Source organism: Trematomus bernacchii, unplaced genomic scaffold, assembly GCF_902827165.1.
Source record: "Trematomus bernacchii unplaced genomic scaffold, fTreBer1.1, whole genome shotgun sequence".
Classification (NCBI taxonomy): domain Eukaryota; kingdom Metazoa; phylum Chordata; class Actinopteri; order Perciformes; family Nototheniidae; genus Trematomus; species Trematomus bernacchii.
In genome coordinates, this window is record NW_022987654.1 from 2645291 (window position 1) to 2667680 (window position 22390).

General features: G+C 42.8%; 1 protein-coding gene across 3 annotated transcripts in view; it reads left to right on the forward strand.

Moving 5' to 3' along the window:
* plxna1b (plexin A1b) overlaps window positions 1-22390 on the forward strand; it is a 178216-nt gene that overhangs the window by 120730 nt on the left and 35096 nt on the right. For all 3 annotated transcript variants that reach the window (XM_034134973.1, XM_034134974.1, XM_034134972.1), the window contains 4 exons: window positions 252-452; window positions 12565-12661; window positions 14820-15010; window positions 20976-21127. In XM_034134973.1, coding sequence (XP_033990864.1) covers window positions 252-452; window positions 12565-12661; window positions 14820-15010; window positions 20976-21127 — 641 coding nt within the window. The remainder of the gene's footprint in view (window positions 1-251; window positions 453-12564; window positions 12662-14819; window positions 15011-20975; window positions 21128-22390) is intronic.

Below are 22390 nucleotides of genomic sequence, written 5' to 3' on the forward strand. Positions count from 1 at the left end.
AGCATTGCACAAGCCCGTAAAACATGTGCATCGCAGCTCTTTAGGCTGACTCTTTTGTGGCAAATCTGGCCTGAAGTCAAATATGTAACCCACGGATTGCGCGCCTGATTAATTTCATCATCCCCTGTCTAATCTTACTCTGCCTTGTTTGCTTGCTTTTCTGACTGTATTGGACAATCTCTTACTAATATAACTGATTCCTGAGAGAAAGAAAAACACTAAAGCATCTTATTTTTCTGTTGTTTCTGCAGGACTGCCCTCAGATCCTTCCCTCAACGCAGATCTACATCCCTGTGGGGGTGACCAAGCCTATCACGTTAGCCGCCAAGAACCTGCCCCAGCCCCAGTCGGGACAGAGGAACTACGAGTGTGTCTTCCACATCCAGGGGGAGATGCACAGTGTGCCCGCCCTGCGCTTCAACAGCACCTCCATCCAGTGCCAGAAAACAGCGGTGAGTAAGAAAGGAAGGAAGGAAGATAGGAAATATGGGTAATCTGGTTGTGTGAATGGATGCCATTAAAGCCCTGGCAATGGTAGTGAACACAGCATGTGGTGGTGGTAGTGTCATTATAGGAACAAAAGAGGGAAGCCAAAATGGATGGTGTTGTTTACGAAGATAATTTGGTTGCTGTTGATGGATTCCGGTAGAGATAAGGAGATTTTGATGGATGCCATTTTGTTTTGAAACACCGTTAAAAATAAAAGCAGATGTCAATCATAGTTTTGACAGGAGATCTTGGCGACAAGACTAGATCCGGAGTGAGACTCTGAAATGTGTACAAGCTAAAAGCATTTAGCACTATTACTCTTCACCTAATCAATTCAACTACGTAACTAAATCCTGATCGCAGTAAGGACATTGACTCGGTCAGAGTTTAAGTAATGGCCTCCTACATCTAATGACCACTTTGGATACTAACATGCTCATTGTACTGATAGATCGCCCTGCGCCACTTGGACCCTGGCTTGGTCTCAATCTAGATAAATGACCCACTGCTGATCTTCCCTAGTTGAACTGATAGTTGGCTACATATTGACGGCAAGAGTTCACAGAGACATCATTTGAATCGAGGCACACTTATGATAAGCCTATATTGTGGGGAGATGTTTCCATTTGGTCTGTACTGTATGCATTGGTTCAAATCATGACAGATCATTACTGTTCAGACAATGCATCATTTAAATCATTTATATCGAGTGTGAAGCTGCAGTGGTCAGCCATCAAAGAGTTGTGCTGAGCTTCTATCATTTTAATGTATTTGCGGCTGTGGCTGGTAGGGATTGGTGTGCTGGATTAAAGTGTTCTCGAGGACGTTTTTTCACAAGTTTTTTTAATAGGATTTTGTAGTGTGTGTGTGTGTAGAGGATTTACAGGTATGCAGGTCCATGCCTGTTCTGTGTGTTGAAATATGGTGGTGTGTGTGTGTGGTTTTGAGACTTCAAACTAGCGTGACAGATAAGAGGTAGCTAGCGTTGCGCTTCACTGAGGCTGAAAATGTGAAGAGGAAGTCTGTCTCTGAACCTAGTTGGGAGCGGATTGATCATGTTTACACCTCCACTCTATACCTCTTCCTCTCCTTTCCTCTCTCTGCCTCTAGAGCTCATCTTTCTCTCTGCCCCCCCTCTCTCTGTCGTGTCATACTTTCTTCTTCTGCTATTCCCTCCTTTCCTCCCATACACTCATTTCTGCTGCTTGCCTCTTCCCTGTCCATTTCTTCAACATATAATGCAATGTACCAAAGCTGACATGAGATGAGCACTGCTGCTGTTCATTTTTGCTTTAGTTCAGGGTGTCACCAGAACATGTCGCACAGGGATGAAAATCTTTGACGGATTAAAATAAAGCAGAAACCTCTACAATTCTAATAAGCTGTAGCACACAAACTCTCTATATGGTACATCATGTCAAAACAGCCACAAGTGTATGTAGTCATATAGATATTTGCAGACACCATTATTTACCAGTCTCTGTTTAGCTGTATAGCTGAGTAGCTGCTGTGACAGCTAGCGCAGCATTTGATTCTGTCCGTATCGACTGGCTATCTTCAGGTGCTGGCACGCGCTAGCAAGTTGTTTGTGAGGCAGGGCTAATTAGCTAGCGATAGGGTTGTCTCTCCGCAGAGATGTCTGTTTATTGACTGTTTATTGTAGCTGCAAGGCCAGTGCTAATCAGCTGCAAAGACCAACCCCAGCCAAAAAGCTGAATTTCTCCATTTGATGTCCACAAAGCAGACATGCTAGCAGCAATTAGCCTGGGGCTGTCAGTGCTTAGCCCTTGTTAGAAATTAGCTGTGCCAATTTGACAGCGCGCTCAGATATCGATGCAGCGCGTGCAAAGAGCATACATGAGGCAGTAGTTAGATTCAGTAGATAAAAAAGGTGCCAGCTGCATGAACTTGCCATTAAGGCTAAATTCATCCAGCCTACGCTTATGAGTGTAATTATGTGTCATGAATTATTAGGATGAGGCTCCTATTATAGCTCTGAAAGCAGTATTTCAAAAGAATGAGGCTCTTAAATATTAGTTTATCCGTTTATAGACCTTCATATCTATACTTTTCATGCGCTCTGCTCCATGTTTGTTCCTTCTTTGACAGTGTTCAGCACCAACTCGATGAATCATGTATGACTCTGCAGTAGAAATAGACTTCATCTGTTATGCTGCGTACACACTGCTACCTCGGTTTGTAGGCACACAGCTACAGGGATGGGGGTTAATCAGTGTCTGTGCGTGTGTGCACATGTGAATCCCTCAATGTGCCGTAGGCTATGGATCCCAGGATAGCTGTGCGTGTGTTTGTTGGGCTGTGCAGTTTCATTATCCCACTGCATGAACACTGTTGGGGAGGTGGTGACCAATCAATGTGATAAAGACAGGGTAGCTAATCCACAGTTTAGCCTTGTGTTCGAGATACACATAAGTGTTTACCACTGTGTCAAACTGACATACGCTCACTCGCTTGTTGCAGGAAAGACGAGGACAAGGGCAGAGACAAAGATCATTTATATGAAGTAATAACGAAGAAAAGCAAGAAAGAAAGACGGGAAAGAAAACCTTGAGGTGGAGAGGACATAGAAAAGGATAGAGGCATAAAGGAAAGAAAGATAGGGAAACAACCACAGGAAGAGACGCAATACTAGAAAGTGTTAACGGCAAGAAATGGAGATGAGAGCAGGCCAGATGGACTTGGGAAATTGGAATGTGGTACACAATTTCAGGTGCGATGAATGGAGAAAAGTGAAAAGGAGAGTGATATTGGAGCGAACGGAGGGGGGGAAGAAAGGATGAGAGCGTGTAAGGGAGAAAATCAGCTCAAAAGTCTCCCCTGAGGCCTCAACCGCTTCTCCTCTCTTTCATACAATATCATCACACTTTCTAAAAGAAGATAACTATCCACAGGATATTCAGCAGATCCACCGTCGGATCGTGTTTAAACTTTCCCGTTCTTTATTCCATCCAGTGACCGTAAAAACTCAATATTCTTACATAGTATCGCCTAACAGGAGGCTGTCAATAAGCTACTGTATATGTGACACACATGATATGAGGTAGCTAATGTAACATCAGCTCCATACTAACCTTGTTTGGTATTGACTTTCCATATCTGCTTATGGGGGGGGGGAGGATATTGATGCTAAAGTATTTCTGTATAAGGTTACTGTACATACCAACTGATCCCAAAGGGGAAAGAGGAAGCCTATCACAAGACATGAGAAAGAATACACTATTAAGGAAAGGATGATGTTTCTCCAAGCAGAGACATGAAACAAATATGCTCCACAAACAATATCCAATGTGTGGAGACTTTGAAGAATCATGCATTTTAGGGGTGAGGCTTTTTAATTGGCTATGATGCTAGCGGTCTTGAACTTTCACAAAGTTTATATTTTGAAAAATATGGTTTGCTCACACACTTTCCCTTTCTCCCTCCCAAAGGTGGTTGCTAAGCCAAACATAATTCAACACATTTGCAACCTGTGAAAGTTGATGAAGCGGCAGATTGTCCAATGTCCTATAGCAAGTTATTTGGAGAAGAGAAGCTGATCATTTAAAAAAATAAATAAAAGAGTCCTCTCCATATTCTTTAGTGCCAAACAAGCCCACATTACCACTGACACATACGGAGCCATCCGCCAGGCCTTATGGTAGCAGTTAACTCCGGTCAGCAGCAACCAAAACAACAAGCTGCTATCTGCGTTGGTCCTTTCCGCTTTTCTGACCCGAGTAAGGCAGCTTCCTGGTGGGTGTGGGCCAATCAGAGGCTGAGTTGAGAGTGCAAAGAAGATGCAGAGCTGTGGGCTGGGAAGTTGAGCTCAGAGCGCCGGGGTGGCCATGGGAGCAAACAAACACATGTACACACACAATGCCTGCACACACACACACATGGCCACACTCTGAGGTCAGGGAGGCTGACGGAGCGCAGCTGGGCGTCGTGTGAAGGCCCAGGTTGAAAGAAGAGAATTGATGCTGTTTGAGACTTTTTCTCTTTCTCTCTGTTCCTTTATCCCTCCCTGTTCCTATAGCATTTTGTACTTTGGTGTCTCCATTGTCCCTCCTCTCTTCCTCTGTATCCCTCTTTCTTGTTCCGTCCCTGGAGGGCAGGAATGAGAGGACAGATAATATCTGCACGGGCCTTACACCATTACCTTCCGTCGGATAAAGTGCTCAGCCACTCCATCACCCTCTTTCTCTCACTCCTTCACCACGGAGAATAGAAAAGCAGACACAGGGGCAGGAGGAGAAAATCTAGTTTGGGATAAGGTGTGTGTGTGTCTGTGTGTTATCCTTCTGTGTGCGGGAAGAGCAGCTGTTTGTTAAAGGAGGAATGGGAAGTATCAGGGGTCCTGATGGCATCCAATTAAGGCAGATAAAATGATGATGAATTGCAGGCGGGCAACAGAGACGGACGCTACACACACACACACACACACACACACACACACACACACACACACACACACACACACACACACAGCAGAAGGGGATACAGATTTGGAGGAGAAACAGAGAGCAGGATAAGGAAGGAAAGTACAAGAAAGGCAAGGAAGTTTGGAGAAAAAAAGAGAGGCGGATGAGGAAAAGAGGAAGGGTAAAATGACAGTGTGCAGGGCGAGAGTTTGGATGGCATGACAAAGAATATGCCCCTTTCCCGATGGGAAATGAGGGAAGGACGGCACGCAAGAAAGATGGATAGACAGATGAATGGACTGATAGAGGTCTAGGGAGGAGGCCAAACATGTCTGCAGGGAAAGCGGTTAACACAAACCACACTGGTCTAATAGTGTAACACCCCTACGTTGTGTGTGTGTCTGTGTATGTGTGTGTGTGTGTAAGAGAGGGAATGAGACATTCAGCACAGTGCAGATTCAAAACTTCTCTGACTCTGTTAAAGACTTTCTAGAGTTTGTGGGATTCGTTAAAGATGTAACTGACTGTAAAAACTTAAAAATGGAAATTATACAGAAAGAGATTTGTCATTTTGAATACACACTCTTACATTCACACATGCACATAGTTCTAACGGTGGCAGAGACAAGGCTAATGAGGGCCTTGGCGCTGGCCAGTGGAGGGGAGGCGCAGCGGAGCATGGTACAGCCCGGTCTGGCATGGCCTGGCACAGCTTAATGAGATATAAACACTGGACCTGCCACCGCAGTCCGCCACAGCACACACTGACACTGTTTTAATTGGTGTGTGTGTGGGTGTGGGTGGGTGTGTTATATAAAATGCATGGGAAATTCACTGGAATTTCCTTTAAAGTGCTGCTGATTGAGGATTGTTTGATTTTTCATGACTTTGTTCCCAAATCATGGAACACCTCATACAGCACTGACCTCATTTAGATTAAGATTACGGGCACTACTTTGCTTTTATTATTGCCTTGTGAGAAATTGTGATTTTCTTTGTGTTTTGTGTCGACAGTCTGTTCCTGTTTACACTGAACGCTCTTCTATCCATAGTCCTATAAGGCAGCTAATTAGTCAGGAGGAAGTAAGAGAAGGCTCTTCCCTGTCCTCATTTTCCTCCCATGCATTGCTTCGTTCTCCACCATCAGCCCCCTCCGTCTCTCCCAGTTATTACCTGTCTCCATCTTTACCTCCTCCTCCTTCCTCTTCATCTCCATCCCGTCATTGGCTCGCTGCCTCTCCTCCCCTCTGACAGGTGAAGAGCACTACTCCCACGCTCCTCTCCTGGATAAATAAGAATTAATTGCTGCTCAGCTATCAGCATATGCCAGCTTCTCCACCTGACTTTCGTCATTTATTTCTCATCTGTGTCTCCCTCCTTGTATCCATGCAATCTGTAACCTTTACTGTAAATCCTCCCTCTCTTAAAACAGTGCTCTACCCTTCAAAGTGTGTGTGATGGATTGATGAGAGGGGCAAGCTTCAAAAGTGATTGTTAAACAAGAGTCTCCTGATGAGAAATAAGAAGCTGTTGGAAGCAGAGGAAAGACCTTTGTAAGCCCATTAGCCTGAGTCTGTTAGCATGATAACCTGCTGTAAATGTCTCGTATGCTACCACAGAGTTGATTCATATCCTCAATGATTTATGATATTTAATATTCCATAAGAGCCCTAACAATTGGTGTTGTAGTAATTGGATGAAAGAATTATGTTTTATTGGTTTATGTATTGCCCGTAACAAATTGATGTGTAAAGACTGAAACATTGACTCATCTGCAGAAACAGTAGCTTTATGAAAAGCAAATTCAGTTTAGCAAAGACTTAAATAAAGGTGCTAGAAGTCAGTGTAAATAGTACTGGTATCCCTTTTTCATTTATGACTTCAACTTGACAGAAACGTAATAAAGGAATACAAATAATTGTGATGGAAAGTTCTTTTGACAATAGTCCGGCACACAAGATGTGATGTTTAATACCTTTTAGTAGTGGCAAAATATCTTTGTTTGTAATAGAAAAATACTCGCTTCTGTCGCATAAGCAGCAAGAGCCACTGTTGCTCCAGTAGTGAAGGCAGATGCAAAAACCTCCACACCAAAGGACCCAAGCCTGGGGAAAAGTGTGTACATTTTTTTTAATCTAATTTTTCGTTAGTAGCTCAATCAGTGACAATCCTTTTATTAAACCACTTGTTTAAAAGTGCTTCTTAGAGCAGGCCACTAAGATTTTAGCAGATTTGCAGTTATGTGTAAGTTAATAGATGTAGGTGCTCTGGGGCTTGCAACAAAAAGCAGTTGTGTGACAGAACGGTTGAATTTGTGAGGGGAAAACGGCCACCAGAAGAATGGCATGAGTTGACAGATGGGAAAAAGGGCGAGGATATTAAAAAATATTGACGTTTCTGCAAACGACCAAAAATCAAGCTATTGTCCAGGGAGAAGTCTAGTAAGCTTACACTAGCTTAATGCGTAGGCTGGAAAAATAAGAAACACTGGCGATGGCAGCATTATTTTTTTCCTCAAGCCAGCAGTTTCCCCACTCTCCCTCTCCCCTCTCTCTTCTTTCCATCAATGAAGAAAGTATGTGTGCGAGCGGATATGCACGCATGTTTGTGTTTGTGTGTGTGCGTCCAAGAGATAAGCTGGGTAACTGGGTCCGGCCATGTCCTCCAATCCTGTTAGCATTAGTGATTAGCACTGGCTAACAGGCCCCTATTATGAGCAGCGGCTGACCCCACACATACAGTAAATACGCACATACACACTCACTAAGCTATAGGAAGGATTACCACTTGATCCTTGATTAGGAAGCCATATCTGCCTGGAAGTTGTGTGTGTATGTGTTAAAGGGAACTGTTGTGTATCTATACATTTACACACACTGTTTGCTGTAGATTGGCTAAACACATTTAATATGGGCCATCATTCACTCTGTGTCCACTTTTGCACCATTCCAATGTGACTTTTGTGACAAACAATTTTAAATCTGGAATTCTCTAGATCGATATTTGTGTTTTGTCAGGTGACTATTTCCGATAACTGGCATTGTAACCTTGAGAAAGCTTTATGGAGAAAGGAACGAGGAAGAAGGTAACTTATCCTGTCCCAGGTATGGGCTTGCCCTGGGCTACTCTCGTATTTTTAGCTGTCCAGCTTGCACACTCTTTCAAAATGACTAATTATCAGGCCATGACCCTCACAGAAGGTACCCGACGTTACTTCATACATGCGTTCCTTCACCCCTCCCTCTCCATCCATCCATCCCGACCTCCTTTTCTTCAGCTTTCAGAGACAAAGGTCTGGCCAGCTGGCATCTGTAGTTTTAACTCTCAATTTTTTTGTTTAACTTAACATGTATGTCTCTTTCTCTCTTTTTTGCATAATTTTTTTAAACCGAATATGAATGCTTATCACTAGCAAACCTTACTTTTGTCTTTCCTCTTCAATCTCTTGCATGCCTTGCATGTTCCCTTGGAGTCAAAGGCTGTAGACAAAGAGCCTTACCATCATTGGATACAATTTCAAATATTGGGATTAAATGGCTGAATATAAAACATAGTGATTTCTGTGGCTCTATTCATATTTTCTCCTTCCTTTACACATGCAAAACGTGACCTTTTAGGGAGTAACCTGCTTAATGTTTGCATTTTCATATTGGAATCTGCTGTGCAGTGAATAAACCATGTAAGCCGGTGCATGTGTGTATTCCCTGAACTGCGTATTGTGCAACAATGCTGGTTCAGTATGAAAGTTTAATAAGCCTTTGGTGCAATGAGAGAAGAGAAGCTTTGGATCTTAACCTTTCCTATGGCTCAGTCCCCATCCTCTACTGCCCATTAAACACACATACACGCCTCTCCCTAACTAAATATTCATGTTGTTGTTGAGTGAAGGTACATACCCAAGCAGATCCCAGATCCCCCTCTCCACCTACACCCCCTTTGAGGATGGATGTGCAAACAAAGAAACATACCTGTAACATGGATTTTTTTTAAAAGGACAGAGGGCAGGCAGTGTTGTTTTAGCTGTCAGCACCTCCAGGCCTCCAGCGGGCGTGTGGTGCAGAACGTGTCAGGGTGTAAAGCAGGGGTTAAGAGGTCCTCACACATCCATCATCTATTTCTCTATCAGTGGAATTGGCCCCTCTCATGTAATCCAGAGGGGGATCAAGCCAATGTTATGATTGGTTGGTCATCACAGAAGCTGGGATAGAAGTGGAAGAAAGCTTGACCCCGTGTCTTTTACTGTAGCCTGTCTTAGGTCCTGAGAGGATATAACAGAGCAGCAAGGAAAGTTACAATTGCTGAAAAGGAGTGATGGATACAATAGAAAAGCACATATTTGGCTGTGTATTAGATAAAGAAAATCCACATTAAGCTCCTGCTGTCTGACATGATACATATCTTTTAAATGATGAATAGACTTTCCCTCTGTTTCTGGGATATGAAAATGGGGAGTATGAGTCAAGATGATTGGAAGTCAGCTTCTTGAAAAAACAACCAACTTATTCAATGCTGTACCTGCACACACTTAAAAAAACAAATGTTTTGCCAAAGAGCCAAACCTTACCAAAAGCATTCCACCTGAGGAACGTTCAGCTCTGGTTTCAGCTTGTGTGGCCTCCTGTGCTATAGAGACTGTCAAACATTTTATGAGCTGGCATAGCTTGGATTCTGTCGTTCTGGCCAACTCAAACAATTAACAGCCTTTTCACTTAACGAGCAGTCACTCGATTCAATGTTCATGCAAAATATATCATAATGGACCTTCATTTCTGCTGCTGTTTTGGCTTTTGACTACTTCAACTTTAAGGCACTGTGCATTTTCTGTGTATGAATTTGATCTAATAGCAAAGCAAGCCTCGTTTTTTTTTGCGTAGTTTCTACTTTTAAAAACCTTTATTGGCTTAAACAATAGTCAAAATAAATCTTCCCGTAGCTTGATAACGCCCGTCTTTGTATTGCTGTCTCTCAGGTTTCTTGCCTACCTTACCATCTTTATTCCCCTTGCCTCACTGGCCTTTCAGTCTCTGTTCAATCCTATCCGTCTCATCATTTTCTCTCTCTACTTACACATGTTCTCAGTGACAGTGCAGTGTCCCTGTGTGGTTCCTCTTCTCTCCCTCTTCCTTTCATTCTCCCTCATTGTCTCGCGTGCATATACAGTACACACTCAGACACGCTCACATGTTCTCTCCATCTCCACCCGGTGAGGAAATGCTCTTGTTCCCAGGCAGACTGGGTGGTCTCATGGGGAAGAAGGACAGATTGAAGAAGTTCATATGCTCGGACTTCAGTGGAGAGAAATAATAGCTGACATCAAAAACACGTGTTGTTGTGTGAGCGTCTTATCTTCCCGCGCTTTCGTGTGTTTTTATTCATCATATTTTATTTCCTGTTTAGACTCTGCGATCCATCTTTGATGCATTCGCTGGCATCCGTCTCTTGGAAACTGTCCTGTGTGCAGAATGCATATTTATAGTTTATGATGTTGTGCACATGTGCTGTTTTTCTGGACATGTGTGGAATATGCAATAAAGGAATCTGCTCCATATTTCCTTGTTTGACTGTGGGCGTTCCGGGGGATGGAGGTAGGGGGGAGAAAGTCTGACTGAGATTGATGGGGGAGGAGGTTTGCAAACAGGTAGAAGGGAGGAATAATGAGAGGGAGAGAGAGAGAAAGAGGAAAAGGAGGGGTTGGAAAGGAGTTGGAAAGGAGGATCGCGCGAGAGGGTGAGGCAGAGGAATGTGTGAAAAGACCAAGGCAGACATGTCAGGGAACAAATTGAAAATGCCAATTTCACTTTAGCCCCCACCAGCTCAGGCACTTACAGGCCAGCCCCGGCCTCTTATTCCATGTGTAAATGAATGGTGTCCACAGAATAACACACCATCACCTCTCTCTATCCATCTCGCCCTCCCTATTTCTCCTTCACCCTCGCTGCAGTGCTATCCTCTCTCCACCTCTTGTTCCTACTCACTTCCTTCCTCCTTCTTTTCACCCTCCTTTTTTAAATGTCAGCTCACACTCCACTTGTCCCCTGCTCACTCCACCTCTGTCTTTCCAACCCATCACCCATTTCAAACATCTTCCAGTCTTTAACCATTGCTCTTCGCTTAGTTACTCTTTTTTTTCTTTACAATATATAATATTTACAGTAACTTTCTGTGAGAGTTACAGTAACTTTCTTTGTGAGTTATATTTGTTTGATATTCTGCAGGCCAGCTCTCAGGTGGAGTTACTCAGGGGTAAAAAAAACATCTCTTCAAAAGTGCATGGCTACTAAATAAATCAAAGCACAGAATTGTAACTGAAAAAACCGAAAGAAAATAATTTCCCCCAAAAAATAAACCCTAAAAGCAGAGAACTAGTTTTGAGATACATGGAGACATATTCCTTCATTTTGATATTAGCATCTCTGCCTTCAGGTCCCGCTGAATGTAAATCATCCGATAGCAAAAAGTAAAGAATGAATTCATCCGCCATTCACACATTGTAACATTGCTGTGTCCTCTCATTTCCTTATCTTCTCTAAGCACATTTCTCGGCCCTCAAATACATTCCAATTCTCTATTATTACAGATAGTCAGGATACATCTCACATTGGAGTGGCGTTTATCACATAGTGGCAAAGTTGTAGCTAGATTCAATCTGTGAGGGCCCCAAAGCCTCAGGATAGGTTTTACACATGGGATTGTATCGCCACTTCACCAGAAGAGAATAGTCCTGCTATCTCTCAGCCCAAGGCCATCAGAGATAGTGACCATAACACTGGTAGTGAGAGTGACTGTGCCCCCTTTGACTGACAGAGACATTAGGTCAACATGGACCAACTGAAGACTAACCAGCTCACACTCTCTCGCTATCTAGCGTCTGTTTAATGTTGCATGAAAGAAGGCTAATGAAGGGATTAGTTCATTTGCAGAATGTGTCTCAGATTAGAGGCTGTTTTCACATTGGTTGTGTGTTTACCTCAGTGTCTGGCTGCTATGTGTACGTGAGGTGGGGATTGGGGAGAGGATGTAACTTCTAAAGCGGCATTTTATTTGCTCGTGATAATTGTCGTTGATAAATGATGAGTTAGGAGCTTGGTGGGGCTCTCTCAGGAGCTCTTTCTCTGCTATTACTGCTGTTTACACACCGCCATCACATCGCCGCTTTTGAAGCTTGTAGTCTCATTTAAAGCAATTCCATAAAACTCATTTACGCCGTCAACGAGTCAATTACATTTCAACTCTTATTAGTTCAGGATGCAAAAATGAAATTAGATGAGAATATTATTGTTGGAGATATATTAAGGCTTTTCATTCATCACTGGGATGGAATGAGTCATGCAGTGATGGGGATTCCAATCTCTTAATCAACTCTGCGCTCCGCCAGGCAGCGGAGGATGTGCTGCGTGTTAAAATCACTATAAAGCCTGTCTCTCATCATTCATTTTTATGGCCCTTCAGCTGTGTGAGCACTGCAGTGTATGACACTACTGCAGCCACTAGCTGAACTGAGCCTGCTCTCAATGTTTGAGTTGTCTGTCTTTTATTGATTGAATACTTAATTAAAAGGCCTACAATGTCTTACACTGATGTTATTCATGTATGGACATTCTTTTGTAAGGTAATAAGTGAGTATGAATGCTCATATGTTTTTTTTCTATTTCAGTATGCCTATGAGGGCAATGACATCAGCGACCTGCCGGTGGATTTGTCTGTGGTCTGGAACGGAAACTTTGTCATCGACAACCCGTTCAACATCCAAGGTGAGTTAATGTGCTGTTGTGCATTATTGATACATTTTTTGTATCTCTTCATGTGTCTTAACCTTTAACATGAGACACTGTAGATAATCCATCACATTTCAAAAGTTGTGTGTATATGTCAGCTTAAACCATGGATGATGCAGCATCTTAAAGAAAAAAGAACTTGCATGCGGTACTTATACGTACAATAGCTTTGTGACTTTGAAAAATCAGCTCCGACTGCATAGTAAATCATTTATATTGGACTAAAACTCCTTGGCCAGCACAACCGTTTCAATTGATATTCTTGGTCTGTAAAGGGTTCTAACTCTGTTATTTACTCTGTATTTGTGAGTAATTGTGTACGGACGTACTGGAATAGTTCTCCATTAAACTGTTTGCACGTTGTTCATGTGTTGTATCAACATTAAACTTTGCAACTGGAGGAACCTACTCGAATGCTGGCACTCACAACATTTTAAAGAGAGGCCACGTACTGTACACAAAGTCATTTGTGTTCACTAATAGATATATTGACTCATCATTATGTCTGTCGAGCCTCTGGTTTTACCCCACGAGACTCTTTTGTCATTGCTAATAGGTAGCAGATAAGTAGTGGTAGCATCTCACAGCTGTAGCTAGCTGACTGATAAACCAGTGTGACAATGAGCAATTTAGACACATTTGGTCTGCAACAGAGCATTTTAATCTGTTGAACAATGTTTACATTTTACAGTTTTTACATTGCATTTGGCAATGTTAAGATGGCATACTAGAACTTCTCCCTGCAATGCACACTGTTACACATTGAATTGTATTGTACTGTAAATTATCTTGCAAGAAAAACGTTTTATTACACCCCTATTGTGATGGTTCCAGAAGTACTTAAGCTGACAGGTATTATTATAAACAGTGTGTGCAGTACTGTTTGTACAATATATCCACTATTTAAGCAGCATTATAGTTTGTACACCACTGTATAACCACACCTCGCTCCCGTTGGAGAAGACAATGAGATCATGTCTGTTGGATATAATTACGGATAGGACCGTCTTTATGATGCTGTCGCCATAATTATTGTGGCCTGTACAGCACGGCAGGGGTCTGTAACATTATTCTCCAGCTGTGAGGTAACATAATCTGCAGCAACCACTGCGTTCGATACTTCATGTTGATGACACAAAGAGTTTGTACAGAGGGAACTGCATTTTCTCGGCCTGTTTGTTAATCTTTGATGGTCAAAGACGCAGCAAGGATTTTTGTGTATTATTTCAGTTTAGAAGATGTTACATCTCTAAAGCCTGTGAAGTTGTGCTCATTGCCATTTTGTCAGTAATGTAAGATAACACCACAGAGTCACTTTGTTCCACTTACTGATGTCACTCCCTGTAGTCTAAATGCAGGCTGTTAAAGTCTCAAATTTCACATATTTCTCTGGCTGCTGACTCTGGTAATATGTATGTGTTTGTAACCTATACCAAACATGTGTGTATGAACATAGGGACCCCACTGTTATCCCCTATAATGGGGTGTTTATATTCATAGAGCCAACATAGGATGCTTTGACAGTCAGTGGCTCTCCCAGAGACAAAGTGTTTCTAAATGGCATCTGTTAGACGCAGCAGTTATTGACATCGCACAATATCAGCGGCACGCATCAGTGTCTCTGCATTGTGTACATCTCAAGTGTAAATCTCCTAAAGTGCAACTTGGAGGCGACCCACAGCCCCCCTCCATCTATCTCTCTTCACCACCAGCCCCTTCCCCATTTCTCAATCACGATAATCATCTGGTGTAGAGTGAGCAATACTGACTTAAAATACTGATATGTTAATGTCGTTTAACAGACAGTAATTGGTACAGGGTTGCTTTAAAGCTGCTCCATGACCAATGGGATTTGGGGATGGAATAGCAGAGAGAGAGAAAAAAAAGATTTGCAGCACCAATCCTCAGGCCTTTGGGAAATAGTATCTTGACTTGGTGACATTGGAGAAGTTTCTGAATTTTTTTGCAAAAGTTGAAAAACTTGCAATGGACCTATTTGGTTGATCTTTAAACCTTTCCACAACTCAGGCTGTTAGAATGTGCACTTAGTTAGAATGGTGAAGTTACTTTATTCTCTCATTGGCTTCGTCCCCCCCTTCATTTCCTGTCCCTTTCTTCTTCTTTTCCTCACCAGCCCACCTATACAAGTGCTACGCCCTGAGGGACAGCTGCGGGATGTGTCTGAAGGCGAACCCCAGGTTTGAGTGCGGCTGGTGCGTACAGGAGAAGAAGTGCTCCATGAGGCAGGAGTGTACTCCTCTAGAGAGCACTTGGATGCACGCCACCACAGGAAACAGCCGCTGTGCGCACCCCAAGATCATCAAGGTAAGCCATGATCGTAGCAACACATGCGGCTCAGCACATAACTCCATATATCAGCTCAGTATGCTCCTGAAGCCCAGCAAGGTAACACATTCCTGGCTGCACATGAGTCCCTGCAAGTACACACATGCTAATATTAAATTGGATTAAAAGTGTTAAGTGCAGTTGATTTATTACAAAAACATGGAGCTTTCCAGGGCAATATTGCTTTTTTCATCCAGAGTTTACATATAGGGTTAAAAAAAAGAGCAGAAATTGATTTTATATGTACATGTTTCAGCTAGATACATAAATAAAAGTAGAACCTCTTATTGCCAGAAGAATTTAGCTGACGCCGTCTCAAGACATTAACACCCCAAGGTCTGTGGGACCAGGGTACTGCCCACTCTTAAATCAACATTACATTTACCTGCTAAATCCAAGCTATAGAAAAACCCTTCTCTTACCTACTGTATGTTAAAGTTAAAGCAGACACTTCAGCTGTTATTTGGTGTGCGTTGCTCAGCAACTCGACCTCGTAAACAACAAACAAGTCAAGGATTTTTCAGGGCAGGAGTAAAAAGGGAGGGGGTTCAAGTGACAGAATGCCCTTTGTGACAAGGTTATATTAACTACTTGTTGGACAAACTGTGGAACTAAAAACGTGCCTTTTGACACGAATCTAAGCTTTGCAAAAATCAACTCATTAGTAATTAAAAGTTTACTAAAACAAAAGTTCAGAAATCCCTACCTGTGCTGCGTCATTGTTTGGCCTCAGCAAGTGAAGGTAGAGGGGAGGTGGTCGGAAGGATAGACAACTTAGAAGCCATCACCATGACGGCAACCGCAACACAGATGGGTCGGCCAGGAGGAGGCAGTTCACACACACCAAGACTGAACACACAGACATGATTAGAGATGATGGCTGCACACACACACACACACACAAACACACCTGAGTAGGCAGAGAGGGTGTTTGTCTGTTGTGTGTGTGTTTGCAGGAGGGCAACAAAGAAACAGAGTGTGGAAGTGTGCTGCTAATTGTGTGCCACCATGGGCGCAGAATGTGTGCGTGCACGCGTGCATCTGACAGGCTTGGCGAGCTAAGGCTTCTAAACACCGTGGCGTACCCATCTGTTGCCACCGGGTAACCGTGGAGGTGGTCCTCGTCTGACTGTGACCTGGGTCACTGTCACTACAGCTCTCCACTGGGACAGACACACACATGCACACACACAAAGAGCCACGCACCGCTGTGCGAGACTTGTCTAAACGTTCAAGCCTTTCACTCGTTCTCATTGGTCTTTCCTTTCCTCTCATTGGTTTTCCTTCAGCTTTCAACAATTTTTTTGCCCTTTTCTGCTAATTTAATTTTATCTCACATCAGACGAACAATCATCTGAGTCAAAACGAGGGACATTCCTCTCTATTTAAATAAGTGTGAAATATATGTATGGTTTAAAATGCATGCCCATTTCACCGATGCAGACTTGTATGGCTGGAGCCCTCAGAACATTTCCTGTATGACACGGGTTCGTCTCTCTGAATGCGTAATGGAGATATTGGATAATTGGGGCACTGGCACATAGATGAATCCGTTCGCTAATGCTCTCTCTCTCTCTTCTTGCTCGCTTCAGTTATCTCTTTGAAACAAGCGTACAGAGGCAATTGGGTTTTGTGTGCGTGTATGAGAGAGATGGGGGGGTTGAAGAGGTGAGGTGGGGATGAGTGTGTGTGCGCAAGCATGTGCTCCTGCATGCATATTGAGGGGTAAATCCTGGCCTCAGGGCAAGATGTTGGTGGCAGTCAAAGAAGCAGGCGTATAGAGCTTCAAAAACCACAGGAGGAGAAACATACTGCAGGTTTGAGAACATCGAAGAGACAAAGAAGGATAGAAGGGAGAGATATAACTGGTGGAGGCGTTATCTCCACCCCACACTGCCAGCCTTACCTCTCCTCTCTACCTTTGACATTTAAAATGTGACATTTAATGCTAAAAGAACATCTGCAGGCGACAAAGAAAAGCTCTTTCTTTTCTTCTGCCATTTCATCAACAAAGAGCATCACATCCACCACACAAATTGAATATTACTCCACTTTTTACAATCCCGCTTTTCCTGTTTGTTTTCTGCTATATTCAGGCGTTTTGTTATATTTTGCCGCACGCTAGCTTCTGTGTGGCCATAAGCTAGCGTATTAGCCGCACATTTCATTTGGACTGGAGAATGTGTGTTTGATCGGGAAGGAAACTCCACTGGAGAGGGAGTGTGACCGCACAACATACACATTAAACACACAGCTATCCAGAGCTCTCAGAGCAGCAAGCGTTGAACCCATTTGGTGTCATTTCCAAGTGTGCTAATGCCCATTTGACGTTGTTCAATAGTGTGCAGTTGGGTACCGTTCCAGAAATGTCTCTGGCACCTAGGCACTGTTCTCCAAACACGGCAATTTATGTTTTAGGCTCAGAATGATTGGGTTTAGACCAATCATTTAGCTGTTAGGGTGTTAATGCGCTATTTTTATTGTGCTGCATTTTTCTCCTCTGCACTGACATTGTGCACTAAGATTAATTAGTTCTCCTTTCACAACAAGCAGACACAGTTTGTGTGAGAAAGCACGCACAAGCACACTTGTTCAGGCTCCCAAAGGCAAACACACACACTCTCTGAGAAGCCTATTTTCAGATGTAAAACGTTTAACATCAGAGATAAAAAATAAGCTACAGCATACAATGCATGGCTTGTGTGGTATCCTCAAAATCAGAGCCACACACAACTACAAACACACACACACAACTACACGCACGCACGCACGGTGCTGTCTTGCAGTGTAGTGCAGCAGTGTCCTAGTACTGGCCTTGGATGCTGCGTGGCCCTCCATCATCCATCATCTCCTGCCTGCCTTCTCCTAGGGGACAGGAAGAGCATTACATCTAGCCCTTAGAAACCAATTAAAACAACACAGGCCATGCCAGTGTGTGTGTGTCTGTGTGTTGGGGGGTGTTGTGTGCATTTTTTGTGTTTAAGTATGTGGCACACTTCAGAGCTCCGTGCTTTCTTGCTTCATTGTGATCTTTTCGTCGTCATACAGTTTCACAGCTTGTATACTTGTGAAAGGCCAATGATTTCTCCTGCATGCATTGTTAGACTCCAATATTGGCCTTTACCAGACTTTTTTTATCCCTCTCTACCTCTCTATGTTCTTGTCCATGTCTTTTTCTTCTTGTCCCCTTCTTTTCTTTCAACCATTTTTATTTCCTTTCCTTTATCAGCCACTCGGTCATTTTGGATTTCCTTTCCTTCCCTTTCAATTATGTTTCATGTATCCTATGTTTCTGTCATCTCCCTCTTGTCCTTCCTTCTTCCGTCAGCCTGCATTGAGACACATGTTTTTTCTTTACAGACCTTTATTGACAGGGCCTCTGTGATTAGCATTTTGTGTTTTAGGGCTAAACAATAAGTGTAATTGCTACAGCATTGAGAGCAATAATAATACAAGCCAATGCTGAAGACATCTTTTCACTTATTATTGATGTGTTATTATAAAAGTAATATTACAGCTATATGTGTGCCATTATGTTATAATCTGAGCTATTTTTTTTAATGATCATACCATTTAAAAATGCTCTTAATGTTCAGCTACAGTAATCTGTTTGGCCCGAGTGTGATTTTAACTTCAGTACCACTTTAGTTTGTATTATTGTAGGGACTTAATGAGCATCACTGTAAACATTTAGTGATATAGGCCCATGTTATCCCTGTCATCACTCACTTTATTTCCTCCATTAGTTTGTGTGTGACTTTTCATTTTTGAGAGTCTTACACAAAGATGAACTTCAGAAACCTTGTGCCATGCTCATATAGTCATTCTCTGTGTCCCCTGCTTCCCCTTCATCCTCCTCCTCCTCTTCCTACAACTAGCAGATGCTATCTGTGCACTGCCGCTCCTCTGGCCACAATAGGCCTCACACAAAGCCTCCGACACAACAGGACAAGTCGGGGAGGAAGAGAGAAAAAGGGAATTTGAATGGGTGTTGAGCTCCGCAACTGCAAGAGGAGAATAGAGCGAGTGTTTAGGCTGGTGGCTTTTATCAAAAAGGGCTTTTTGTTTGTGTTGTTCAGTGGTGGATGTAACAATGTGTGAATGTATGTGCGTGTGTGTGTGTTGATAAGCCAGTGCTATAGGAAAAAGACAGATTTGATTACCATATCTGAAGATTGTGGCTGGTGCACTACTGTGTGCCACTCACTCTTTTAGTCTCCAGCTAAAATAAATACATTCAGGCACATTGACAAAGACAGAGAGTGGATTAAAAAGTCACAAGTTCGGAGAGAAAGAGGGAAAGGGCGAGGGAACAAGGAGGGATGTTCATCAAAAGCCTATAGCTGGTGTAAGATGGAAAACACTCCTTAATTATATCACTGTGGCATTTCAGTGCTGGCCTGCATGACACTGGGCTTTGTTCCCTTTGTGTGTTTCTGTTAGTGGTGTCCTGAACACCTGTGGCTCATACTAGCCGCCTCCTTTTCTATAATGATGTTAGACTGGAGATAATTGTCAGGTACTAGGTGGAGAAATAAAGTTGTGGAAGGATCTAATTTATATGCGAAACAGTAGATACTGTACACCTAAAGATAATATATATATTTTGTTATTTTGTGTTCTTGTTGAAAGTTAGTTAACAAGATATATACCTTATTATCTTATGTCTGGAGAGTTAATGAGTTAATTAACACATGCTCAACATACACACATGCTTGAAGGCTAAATTAACCATCTGCTCACTGTAGCTTCGTCTTCACTGTGCAGATGTGAGAGTATTCTTGTGTCACTTGCAGCAACATTGCACATTAAACTATTTTCTAAAATGTCAAACTATTCATTTTTTAAGTTAGCACCAGTGCACTCTTTAGGCTAGTTATGACCTGTTCCACAAAGGGTGTTGACAAATGAAACAGGCAAAGGTAATACTAATGTTATTACCAATTATTCACTGGAATTGTTGCTACCCGTGGACTTGAAGACAGAGGCCAAGTCAATATACATGGTGCTCTGGCCAAGAACTTTGGTCAAACAAATGACTTCTACTGTTTGCCTTTCTGGTTTGACCAGAGCTTTTGCTACTACATAAATAGTTTTAAAATACTTTTCTGGCACTTAGCCCCCTCTCACTATTGTGTGCTATATATCGACGCTTACTTTATTATGGACACAAAACAAAAAATGTATTTGGATATATGTTTTTGTGCACTTGGGGCTTGGTACTGAAAAGTTAAAATGGCTGACCTATAGGGGCTTAATCACTGATCATCCATTGTGTGCTTCCTTTGTGGCAAGCCAGGTCAAAGAGTGACCTTACCCCCTCTCCAAAACAACCTTCCACCAGCATCTCATCCCCTTCACCCTCCTCCCACCCTGCTGAGACAAATGACCCACCCCGCCACACGTCAGGTTCTAATCCAATTAGCTTTAGCCCTAATTATGCTAGTAATGACTGATTACCAAAGGAGCCATTGTCTGCGTGGCTGCCTGGATGAATGGGGCTGTGATTAGCGACTGGGCTAGCCTTGGGTAGCCATTAGCACCTCTGCACACCTTTCAAAGAACTCTGGGGGAAATATGTGGAGCAGAGGTCGCTGTGCGCAGTAATTGTGTTCAGTAGATTAATCGTCACAAGGTCAAATGAGAGATGTAAGTGAAGGCTGGATGGGTGGGTCCGGGTTAAGTGTGTGAGTTGGCAGGTTGGGAATGTTAGCCTGAGTTGAGGCGGACTTAATGGATCCGAGGTCATTTTTCATCTCTCTTAATGAGGTAGCAAGTATCTGATTCATTGAGAATGGGAGATGACCATAATGACTTAAGTAAACCGTCATTCATGCTGACACGTAATATATTTTCTATGATGTACTGCTTTGGGTGAAAATTGATCGTCCCATATGTTGTTCTGGCTAACATATGTCCTTTTCTAATGTTTCCTTCCAACCAGTTGACTCCGGAGACGGGGCCCCGGCAGGGAGGAACCATGCTGACCATCATGGGGGAGAACCTTGGTCTGCAGTTCAAAGACATCCAGAACGGAGTCCGCATCGGCAAGGTGGCCTGCAACCCTCAGGAGGACCAATACATCAGTGCTGAGCAGTACGTTGACACTATCTTTGTCTCAATCTGTTCTCTCCCACCCCTCACTCTCGACCTCCCTGTTTCTAAGACTCTCTTCTCCAATGCTTGTCTTTGTCCAATATTGATGTGACACTGAGTGCTTGGCACTACACTGCAACTCTCTCTCAGACCTCTGTTTCAGTGAAAACTCCACCGGTTAAACTCCACTCTTCTCTTACACACAAAACCAATTCATAACTGGCAGGTTCCTACCGTGTTTGGTACTGCCAGTAGATAAGTGCAGTCCATGTAGATCTGACAGTAGCTGAGTTTAAGTGCACCCTTTATATCACTACGAATCAAAATGATAGCTCCATCAGAGTTATATTACCTTATGTAATCACCTTCAGAATTAATTTGGCCCGTTCTGAGAGAAATGTAATGGCATTTGAAGTGGGCCGTACATATCTTCTATAAAACTCCTCCACAGATGAAAGCTTTTCATGTGAACGCTCCCTCTGATTAAATGATGTTTACTGCTTTCTGGGAAATTCAGAATCACGATGGTTGCTGCTGGGTGAACGTAACTCCCATTTAATAACTGAAGTAGTATTTTCTAAGAAAATTATTGTTTTTTTTTTATACCGGCAGTAAACACACAAAGATCCTAGTTGTCTCTTGATAAATATCGTGGGAAATGAGTTATTAGATTGAATTCAGAATAGGGAAAAATAGACTTAATAACAGCCAGTGTGACGCTGGCACTGCCATACAATAACTACCCAGAAAGATCTAGGCCTTCAGTGAAACTGCTAAATAAGTAACCATTTTTATTTTCTGTTAAATTAATCTAGAAGCAGAGAAAATGCAATTTAGGGCGAGGAAAAATCGGGGCTGCTCATCACAGTTGGAGGTGTCCTAAATATTCCATTTCCATCTATGTCGCTGTCATTTGTACACAAATGCTCCATTTACTGAGTTTTGCTGCACAGTCCCAGCAGATTTGGTTTTCCCTGCCCCCTCACTAAGAAAGAAACTAAGAATTGTATGACTTTGATGATTTGACAGGCACAACAACACGATGCTCTGCATTTCTCGTCTGCGATGACGGGTGTCGAAATATCATAGTGAACATGTCAGCCTTGATTTCTAATTTACAACCTCATCCATTGTATTGACGCAGAACATCACATTTCTTTCACTCCGGCATGGAGCCGTGGAGTAATATTAGGATGTTCTTGTAATTATTTCTTCACCACATGTTCATTTTGTCCTAGCGATCAAATCCAAAACCACCAAGGT